The sequence below is a fragment of the Clupea harengus genome, chromosome 6, assembly GCF_900700415.2.
Source record: "Clupea harengus chromosome 6, Ch_v2.0.2, whole genome shotgun sequence".
NCBI classification, from domain to species: Eukaryota; Metazoa; Chordata; class Actinopteri; order Clupeiformes; family Clupeidae; genus Clupea; species Clupea harengus.
This window is the reverse complement of record NC_045157.1, coordinates 5,827,116-5,838,390: the sequence shown is the minus strand read 5'-3', so window position 1 is coordinate 5,838,390 and position 11,275 is coordinate 5,827,116. Positions and strand designations below refer to the sequence as shown.

Sequence of the window (11,275 nt, the reverse complement as noted above, 5' to 3'; positions counted from 1 at the left end):
CGCGACTGAGGAGGGATCGGAGCTGCTGCCCCTCCTCCAGCTCCGCGGTGATGTCGCCGTTCAGGATGGCCTCCACCTCCTCTGTGTCCCGGCACAGATCCAGCACCCCCACCACAAAGTCCTTGCACTGCATAGACAGCTTGCGATAGTCATTCTGCGGAGGAAAGATGCAGAAAAACAAAGGACGGATTACAACCTGAAACAAATCATGATCAAAATAACAAAAAAACACATGATTATACTGATGGGCAGACATATACGACAATAAAATAAATTTGTCTTGGTACTGGTTTAACTAAAGGGAAACATGATTATACTGATGGGCAGACATATATGCACAATACAATTCATTTTTTCTTGGTACTGGTTTAACTAAAAGGAAAAATGATTATACTGATGGGCAGACATAATGTTTCTTGGTTTAACTAAAGGGAAACGCTGTCTGTCAGCCATCGAAGTGGGTGTGTTACCACATGGTGCACATGTGACTATGGCCTTTGAAGATTAAGCACAGAGACAGTTCTCTGCACATTCACTAAACGGCATTTATGTTCGAGCTGCAGGTCACCCTCTGCATGCATTCACGAAAAAATTAATTACAAATGACTCGAGTCAGCGGCAGAGCCTTGCTTTGACTCGAGTCAGCGGCTGAGCCTTGCTTTGAAGATGCAGCGCGACGGAGACTCCCGGCGCACAAACAGCCAACTTAAATAATGACCACGAACACCGTCACAGTCGGAACGAAGCATAATTACTCTTCCACACAGATAACGCTATCGCCACATGGTATGCAAATGAGAGGGAAACACATTCACTTACTTAAGCAATTAAACGAAACACCTTCCCCACGCAAGAATATGGCACATGCATTGCCTAACTGGACGCAGTGAATGTGCATGTAGATATGTGAGTTTGCTGTTTAGAAGATAAATATAAAAGTGCTTGCTTATACAGTTTACAGTTTAAGCACTAAGGTGGATACTTCTGTCCAATGGGACTACTTGAGGGGAAGCAGAGACAGAATGGCATGAAGAAACAGAATGGTATAATACTAAGCGAAGCCCAAGAGTGTTTAAATCAGCATTATATCACAGCGCAGTAAATAAAAAACTCTTCCCTGGGCAACCTTGCACACTGCTGAGTCTGGGCAGAAGCGCTCGGATCTCAAAAAAGATCCGTGGCAGAGGAGTTGTTTAGTCAGCAATAATCCATCAGAGATCCGGCGAGGAGAAATACGAGCACATGGCCACATGAAGTGCAATGTTCATGTGCACATAGAAAAGGCTCGCTGAGATTCTCTCAGGCCTCTGGGTTTTATAGCCTATATATCACAAGGATAAGGTGAAGGTCTGCCTGTTTCAATTACTTCATCGGTCAGTAATGGGAGGCTATTCTTTGGCAACACTGATAAAGTTGATCATGTGACTTGAGACAAAGATGAGACAGATGGAATGGAGCATGCTGTCTGTGATATATTTTGCCAGTATAAATATTCAATAGAAATAGCTAACTAACATGTATAACAAATCTGACCGGAGGAACAGCACCACAGCATTGAGTTATGAAGCCATTACTCTGTAAGGACCTCTGCATCTAAAGTTACCCATAAATCTTAGTGCATGCTCTGACATCTTATTGAAATGCATGTTGTTTTTTGCAACAATGTATCCAATGGACTAAAACAATGACAAACACAATGTGAGAGCAGATACAGACATCGTCACCACCACCACCACCAACAACAAAAACAACAACAGTGACAAGTAGACAAGTTAAAATGTCCTTTCGACATGATATGTTTAGTATGGTCCCCTGGCTGCATCTAAATGCTGCAGCGCCAAACGCACAACTCCCCTGCTTACAGACCAGAAGCTCACACTGGGCAGAGTATCGAAAAAAGACACGGTGACCTTGGAGTGAAAAGATAATTATGAAGTATTGCGCAGAGGCACATTCTATGAATTAATCAACATTAATGCATTTTATATAGGTAGATATATTTACCAGGGAGAAGCAATTGTGCTGCGTAGTCTCTTTTTTATGGCTCTTTTTATCCTGGTGGCAGCAACGGCACACAGACACACACACACGTAAACACACATATAGGATAGATACCACACGAGATAGGAAAGAGTTTAAATCAAAAACATGAAACAGAAAACAAGAAACCCGTTAAGCCACTCTCAGATACAAGCAACCGCCAAAGATGACTGATATTTCAGGGAATACATATGACTGTGACTGTTGTTACTTAGTGATGTCACAAATCTCAGAGTAAGTTAATGAAAAAAAATAATGTTTTGTCTCTAAACAAATGAATGACTAATGAGATCAAAATGAGCGAAAAATGACAAAAGGCCAGTGTTAGTCAGTTAGCTCATCAAGGTAGCAGCAGTACTTTATAAGCAGTACTTTATGTTGGTACCACTTCATATTACAGTGCCGTAGTTACAATGTAATAACACACGCAAGTCAAGTGTTACACACTAAATATCAATGTGTAACTACAAATTGATACTCACAGACTAATTACATATCGATACTTTACACCTTCATTACATTACAATACTTTTCAGGACTACAAAGTACCAATGTGCTGTTACTGACTGTTACTTAATGTGTTACACTAGACGCTATGGCGCAGTGACCCTGTAACAACGGCACTGTAATGAGAAGCGTGACGTAAGTCTCCTACCTTGAACTCCTTCTCGATGTTGGCCAGCTTGGAGAGTTCGTTGCTGAGTTCCAGCGCGGTGAGCACGGGGTCCTCGCTGGACAGCGAGAGGTACGCGGGGCTGGCCAGCCCCCGGTAGGCGTTGATGCGCGAGCGCGAGTGCCTGAAGGAGTCCTTGCGCTGCTTCTCCGTGCAGTCGTTGCACTTGCAGAAGTAGTCGTGCGGGCGCTCGATGCGCGCCCCCTTCAGCAGCAGCATGTGCACCACCTCGTACTTCTGGCAGTGGGCGGCGAGGATGATGGGCGTGATGTCGGGCGAGAAGCGCGTGCCGTCCTCGTCGTACGAGTAGAAGTCGTCGTCCTGGAGCTCGCCGGGGCTCCGCGTCAGCCGCTCGCTGCTCACGTAGGACGGGTGAGCCAAGATGGCCTCCACGATGCGCACGTAGCCCTTGCTGATGGCCAACAACAGGGCGTCGCCTATGCGTGCCAGGTTGTCCCGCCGCAGGAGGAGCTCCGTCACCTCCAGGTGCTCGTTGCCCGTCGCGAGCTGCAGTGCATTCTGGCCCATGTAGTCCATGCAGTTGACGTTGAGGGTCTCCGACTCCTCCAGCATCTTGCGCACCACAGGGATGTTACCGTACTCGGCGGCGTCCAGGAAGCGCTCCTCCTCCGAGGTCAGGCTCGTGCCGCGGGCGTTGAACATGTAGGCGGGCCCGCGCACCGCCTGCCGCCGACCCTTCTCCCGTTGCATGGTCATCCTCTGATGGCTGAAGCTGTCCTCCGAATTCCTGCTGAAGAAAAACAGACAGGAGACAGAGAGAAGACAAAGAAGAAGAAGACAAAAGGAGAGAGAGAGAGAGATATGGATAGAGGGACAGAGAAATAAAGACAGAGACAGAATGGAGAGAGAGAGAGAGGTAGTGAGAGAGAATGAGAGAGAGAGAGAGTGATTAAGAGAGAGCGACACAGATCATTTTAAAGCCAGCAACAAGAACACTTGCAACGCTTGCTAAACTGCCTTGAGTCTTATGACTGTTAAGAGTGCCAGTAGCTTTGTCCTGGCACGGCCACATCGCTTCCAACTCAGCAGTCTGCTCTTGACACGTGTCCAACGGGCGGTGTGCGGCGCCGAGGTGCGACTCGACAGCAGCTGTCCCAGTCAGAGAGTCGCCATGGGAGACGCCCCGAGAGGTGAGGGCGGAGCGGGCCGAGCGAGACAGCACCCCGTCTGAGGTGAGAACTCCCCGGGTCTCACCGAGCATTTTAATGAAACGCAACAGATGCCTCAGCCTGGCCACAGGTGGCTTCCGCACACCCACGCTTCCCAGGCCAAACACCACTTGCGGGCTTCCTTCCATAATTAATAGGCTTACATGGCTGTTTTCTACAACCATTTAAAACATATCTGCTAAGAACCATTTTATGGATAATGTACTTTAGAAAATGCACATTGTCTCCAAGATACTGTACATTGACTAGCTGTATCATTGTGCCCTGCAAAGTTCTTACTCACTTTGATTGCAACCTTTATTTCACAAACCTTTTTACAATGTTTAGTGAAAAGTACATGTTGTTGCATGCTACCACACAGCTTTAGTCAGGTGAGTGTCTGTTGCCAGTTTTAGGGGAAGTGATAGACAATAGACGGTCTTTCCCTTTCCTCTTTACCTGACACTAATCATTATTGCATCTTAAAACAACATGGACAGCTGGTGTCCTCTAACAAGACGAACACCTTGTACCCTCACTTAATTAATTAACATAAGCTTTGTTTACATAGTACCTATGGTTACTGCAATCGTGGATGCTGCTGTGAACATGTAAGGGTCTAAAATACATTGGCTCACGAGCACCGGCCACTGGAAGCAGAACCTCACCCAGGTGGTGTAGAACCCCCCCCCCCCCCCCCCCCAAATGTAGTGCACCATCCGGCCGAGAGCAATGATGATTCTGTTAACCCTACCTGTGCCCCATCATTCAGTACAGGCCCCCAAACAACAGTCAAAGGCTTGCGTGTGACATCAAGTCTCGATTGCTTTTTCTAAACGTAATACAAGAGATGGGTAATGTATGGCTTTACGAAAAGCACCTGAATTGATTTATGGACACAGGCTCACAAGCCACAGATGGGGGAAGATCCTATTGAGCAAAGAAAATTAATTTCACAGGGATGGACGAAGAAGTCCCGAAGGCTTATGACCCAAATGAAATCACAGGGAGCAGGAGCTGTGGAAGGGATTTTTTTTTTCTCTTTCGAGATGGAGAATGGCTGGGCTTCCTTCTACGGTGGGAAAGTCACCAGTTCAATTTGGAGACGCCCTTTCCGTTTCGCTGCGACAGCCATGGCCGCTTTGCCACAATTACACGCATGGCCTTGGCTGGAAAAGAATTGCTTTCCATCCTCTACAGAACACACTTGAAATGGAATGACATATTGTTTAGGAATTATTTTCAAGATGGGTTCCTTCTGCTGTTTCATTGTGCAGTAGAACACACATCATTATGATTATTAATACTGAATTATTGAACTCCCTATGCAGTCTTTATCGGATCTCTAATGATGACACTATAACATGCCATGCCATGCCACCTAAAATATCACTTTTGGGGTGACCGCTTCAACAAATTCATTCCTTTCACCAAATGTCACAAGTCATTTAATGTTAACAACCCAGTGACTAGTATGAGGGCTGATTTGTTTGGTTTGGACCCAGAACAATTCAGATCAAATACTAGTGACATATTCATGCATTCAATCATTCATACATAGATACATACACACACACACAAACACACACACATACGTACATACATACATATACACATACACACATACATACATACATACATACACACACACATATATAAAATACAAACTTTATTGTAAAGTGGTCTGCCGTCTTCCTTCCTTCCTGAGAGCATAGTATGACAATAAGAGACTTTTCTGATGATGCTGTAAAGAATCCTCTTCTAGGCCTGTCTGGCAGCCAGTGCCTTTTAACTAATGAATTTGCCAATAGCTTCACCCCCCATTAAAGATTACCACACCATAAATGATTTAAGCTTGTATGAATTATGAATACTACTTTTAATTACATTTTGTGTTCAGTCAGGAGGTATGTGATGGGATGGAATGCATTTCAAGATAGGAGTCCTGTTCTGACACCTAAAGCACACCCTTCATTACACATCTGACACTTAAAACACACCCCTCACTACATACAGTTACACATCTGACACTTAAAACACACCCCTTATGACATACAGTTACACATGTAAACCACCCCCCACACACACACTACATACAGTTACATATCTGAACAGCAATTGGGTAATGAGTCCATGGAAAAAAAATTCTAACATGACAAAGCATAGTTGGGAAAAGGCTCTAGGCAGCAATCGCATGTTCTAAATGGAACCTTTTGATACAACAATAACCTTTTGTAGGCAAGGCTTAATCCAGGTGGTGATTCCTGTAAAAGATTCTTCAGGGCTGAAAATGGTTCTAAAGAGAACCCTCTAAACTAAAGAGAATCCATCTAAAGAGAAAACCCTGCAGCAGCCAATAATGTAATGACTAACAGTAATGTTTTATAATTCCAATAACATAATATTTTTTCCGTTCTTATAATATAATAAAAGCTGATAAAGAAATCATTTACCAATAATGTGATACAATTATAATAACATAGTAGCTTTTTGCACATGATGTAATACATTCTATTCATTACATCATTAGACAGTTTAAAAAAAATCTTAAAACATGTAATAACTGGAGCTGATAATGTAATAATACACTTAATTTAAGTTTAAGTATTTGTTGGCTATAAAGTGTCGCACTAATTGCCTGTGTTTGGAAATGTGTGTCTCCACTTCCATAAGAGTAATTGTCTGTGTTTGGAAACGTGTGCTTCCACTTAATTTGGTACTCAATTGGCGAAGGAGTAAAAGGCTCGGCTGAAGATAAGTCTAGTACTCAAGTTTCACAAACAAATAAATAGTCATCATTTCTATAGAGAGAGAGAGAGAGAGAGAGAGAGAGGGTGTGTGTTTGTGTGTGTTTATTCATTTTCTCAGAGTTAGGACCAAGATCCAGGGGTCAGGATTGGTCAGGATTTTGAGCACTTATTTGAAAGAAGCATCAGTAAGGGTAAGAGTCATGGAAGTCTGACATTTGATAATAAATACAATTTAAACACACAGTATATTATTACATTATCGACTCCAATTATTACATTTTTTATTATTTTTTTAAAAACCCAGCTAATAAGGAAATGACCAGCAAATAATGTAATAACTTATTACATTAAGCACTAAATGTTAATCTACTCTACTAATCACTAATGTTATTGGTTCAGAAATGTTATCACATTATTGGTAAGTTATTATATTATCGGCTTTTATTACATTAAGAATGGAAAACTTGTTATGTTATTATGTTATTGGCAGTTTACATTTTTTTTTATTACATTTTTGGCTGCTTCAGGCCTTCATCCTTGTCTGACGACAGGCCAAAGCCTAAATCGGGCCTAGGTAAAGTAGTTCCTGAGAGTCTAGCCTTGGTAACAGCTAGTGCACAGGTAGCTCCCATCACATCACAGACAAAATAACATACACATGATGAGAACACGCTGACACTGAAAAATGAATAATTAGATTAAGAGCAATTCGTTACATCGTGACTGGAGCTATCTGGACTAGAGGGTGGAACAAGTACTAAAATATATATGTCCTTGAGATAAATCCTTGGTGGAAACGCAATGCCTTCTTGTGGCCCCAACGAATTTAGTGGTGGCCATTTTTCATATCCTCTGAAGTGATTTATGCGTTTACCAGTGTTAGCATTTAGATAGAACAGTGTTAGCTTTTGCTGCTATCTACTACAAGACCAGAGTTTCCACAGGAGAATCTCTATTATTGTTTGCTGCACATGCATGCTCGTCTCTTGCATCTTCTTGATGGATTAATAACCCTGGACTTTACATCCTCCTGATGGATTAATAACCCTGGATTACAGTAGAAACGTTAGCTTACAGGAGCTTCAGCTCACATGTACATTTCAGAAGAAAAGACAAACAAACAAGCTCACTCCCTCAATTTCAGAATCTAGTGAATGAATATATAGTGCCTCCATCGCGTTGTTATGTCACTAATTAAACCGTAAGAGCAATACTATTGCCCTGAAACCATCCCATAACACAATATGAAAGATCAATATTAGCTCCCATAGTATGCAGAGAGATAAACACCCTCCTGTACAGAGCAATCTGTCAGGTTTAGGGCGCTCAATGACAGTCACTATCAGTACACCCTGGCCTTCTCCAACACCACCAGATTGGAGCCCGGCAGTAACAGCCACTGGAAAGGGCGGAATGACGTCTGGGCCGCATCAACCACCCCCAGCAACACGGTGTAATTGGATTGACGACTGCTGCCATGTCCCTCCCACACAGCTCCAGGCTGCTGGCTATGAAGGCTGGCTATGAAGGCTGGCTATGAAGGCGGCCGAGCCTGGGGGGGGGGGTTTGGGGTTGGTGGGGATGGTGAGTGTCCCAGACCTGGTGTGCACCTGGCCCAGTGTTCGTTGCCTGCTTGGGGGTGGGATGCATGCAATGGCAAACACAAGCTTCCAGTAGTGCACATGCTGGCTCAAACATCCTGTCCACTGACTAAGTAGCAGAATTTCCAGACAGCCTTAGTGTGTACTTCAGGATATTATTTGAATGACATCATACAGAGACATTTCCGAACAGCAACGTCCTGCATATATCTATCTATCTATCTATCTATCTATGCACACACACACACACACACACACACACACACACATATATATGCCCAAAAGAGATATGCCCCTATCTATGCTTGCATTCTTCAATCATTGAGACAGTTCTCTTCTAAAGGTTCAAAACTTTGTAACAAATTAGAAGTTCCCTGCGAGTATGATTGAGCAGGCAGTATCTCTGGAGGTGCTCTCTATAGCGGTCATTTCTTCTAGAACTTTCTGTCCTACTGTACCTCCCAAAGCATGTACTTCTCTTCTGCCATTTGCATGCAGTTTGAGCCTCGCATGCCCTTCCTCATAAAAACACTTCATTATCTACAAAGCGTTTACGGTTATTTCTCACCCTTAAAGCGAAGCGAGCATAACTGCGTGTTTAAAATATCCAATTACACAGTATACCTGTTTACTGAGAGTACTTCGGTTGACAGTTCTGATGAGGGAAAAATGGATGTGCACGCTACCTGTTCTCCCAAATTACTTTTTAATCACTCTCGCTTGATTACATTGATTACCAAAAATATTAAACTGCTGTGATGAAAGTGTGTCGATTTGCAATATAAGACAAAACATTGTTAGATTACAAAATTTATGATGAACAAAGATAGTTTCAGTGGCCTCACAGGATGCACGCTCACATCTTCTGGCGTTCTTGATTTACTATAGGCTACCTACTCCACCAACGACATATTGCAGTTATTTGAGGAGGTCGTTTAGAATAAAAACACTATCAATTAAATTTAAACAGCAATGTTCAAGAGCGGATTATACTAGCAAATGTTAGTTGTAATCAATAATCGGTTTGCAAATACTCACCTGAGGATATTTTTTTTTTATAAAGCAATTCATTGTTTGCTTTATTAACACTACAAAAATGCAATCTAAGGAAACGTCACCTTGTATATGTAGCGGATTATGTATTTGTCCACTAGATGGTACTGCGGCGTTGCTGCATAGGTAAAAATACTTGCCAAAATATTTTCAGAACCTTTCACCTTTTGTCATATAAAGTTATATTTACCGTCAAATTAACCGTAATGTCAACATAAATGTCACGTGCACACACGACAAGCCCACATGTTGGACCAATTGCAAACAGCCTGTCGGATACATATTTTAAAACTTCCTTAAACACCTCAGCATGACATGATTTTTGTTAACATAAACTACTTAGTGGCATTATAGTCAGCTTCACGGGTTCTGCAATGAGTTGAATTCATGCAAACACTCACATATTGTGTCGATAATATCCTGAAGAATCTCTAACGGTCATCATGGATTTCACGTTATGTGCATCCACACCGCCGTTTTCCTCTTTCCAGCACTGCTCATCTTCGTCTTCGGAGAACGAGACCCTCTTGCTGTACTTTCTCCCTTTCGTGGACATAGAGACAGCTGCTCTCCCTCTCGCCCTTTGCGCTGGCGACGGACCGGGTGCCGCACGACACTGAGCCCAGCCGTGAAGCCTACCGCGGAGCGTTCCTCACCGCTCCGTGTTGGAGCACCTAACTGCACAGTAGTTTGCACGAGTGAACAGCGGGGGGACACTTATCCCTGCCCATCTTCCTCAAGGGGGATTTCACAAAACCACTGGCACACTCACACCCATCCTCACCGCTGCTGATGGAGGCTGCCAGCAGGACTCTTTCTTTAAAAATAAACTGCGTTTTCTACAGAGATTTTATGTAGAACAGTTTCCCCCTTACCGCACGTGTGTGTGTGTGTGTGTGTGTGTGTGCGTGCGTGCGTGAGTGTGTGTGTGTGACATGTGACTTTCTTTCAACAGCTGCCACTTGATGTGACAATAGTATTACGGATTTAAATAGCCTGATGTTCTAGTTCTAGTGAGACATAGAGGAAGGAAACTGCTTTCAGGTATACGTTTTTTTTTTTGCAGTCCTATTGGAGGGTACCAGTTGCTTAAAGGAACAGTGTGCAACAATTTGCCACTTTTTGAAGCATGTTTTCATAAGCAACTAGTACTGGTATCATCTTCAAATGCATTTCCATGTTATATGGTAATTTGAAGGACAGATAAGCACACCGATTGTTCCAACTAGCTGCCGAGTTCTGTGTTCGGGTTTTTTCTCAGAAATGTGAAAAAAGCGTTCACAGCATGACATTGCCAACTATATTGCCAAAAGGCATGACTTAGCTTTAATGCATGAGTTAGCTTTGAGGCATAAATTAGTGGATAGTCCACCCAACCACCTGGGTATCCTTTAGCCTACATATATACATTGTTGGAGTAGAGGACGCATGCCCAATAGAGAACCTAAATATATTCAACAATTACTTTCCCTTTCTGCTCAGTGCCATGTCTGTATTTGCTTGTGCTGTATGATGTGATGTGTGTGTGTGTGTGTGTGTGTGTGTGTGTCTGTGAAACAAACTAAACGCATATGAATAACATCCATGATTGAAATGTAGCCTTGTTCAAACATAACGAATGTTACTGAGTTTTTTCCCTAATCCAGAGTGTCTCTAGAGCTTCCTTCGTTCTTATGATTAGCACAAGCTCCCCTGAGTGACATCTAAAAATACGGGCTGGTGTTCAATAAAAACAATAACCCCTGCTGTCTCACTGAACTGCTGTGCACTGACCAGGAACAGATCACTGTGTGCGTCTAATTAGGCAAGGAACGTCCCTCTCCTCCTATTGTAAAAGGGGGGGGGGGTTGAGGTTTTGGACAATACTGTTATGATATATGTGTAACGGGAGAGTTTGCCCTCCAGTCCCTTCTTCTCTGCGTTGTGTTGAGAGGCACAATTCCGCATCGGACTCAAACTCTCTCTCACACACACACACACACACACACT

At 43.2% G+C, this 11,275-nt stretch overlaps 1 protein-coding gene across 1 annotated transcript in view; it reads right to left on the bottom strand.

The window, feature by feature from the left end:
* The window catches only part of trpc3 (transient receptor potential cation channel, subfamily C, member 3), a 30,320-nt gene extending 20,401 nt beyond the window's left edge, over window positions 1-9,919 (bottom strand). The window contains exons 1-4 of the mRNA XM_031568845.2: window positions 9,688-9,919; window positions 2,696-3,461; window positions 2,005-2,055; window positions 1-154 (exon numbers count right to left, since the gene is read on the bottom strand). The exon at window positions 1-154 is cut by the window's left edge and continues 32 nt beyond it. Of these exons, the coding sequence (XP_031424705.1) occupies window positions 1-154; window positions 2,005-2,055; window positions 2,696-3,461; window positions 9,688-9,842 (1,126 nt within the window). The 5' untranslated portion in view covers window positions 9,843-9,919. The remainder of the gene's footprint in view (window positions 155-2,004; window positions 2,056-2,695; window positions 3,462-9,687) is intronic.
* Window positions 9,920-11,275: the final 1,356 nt, after the last annotated feature.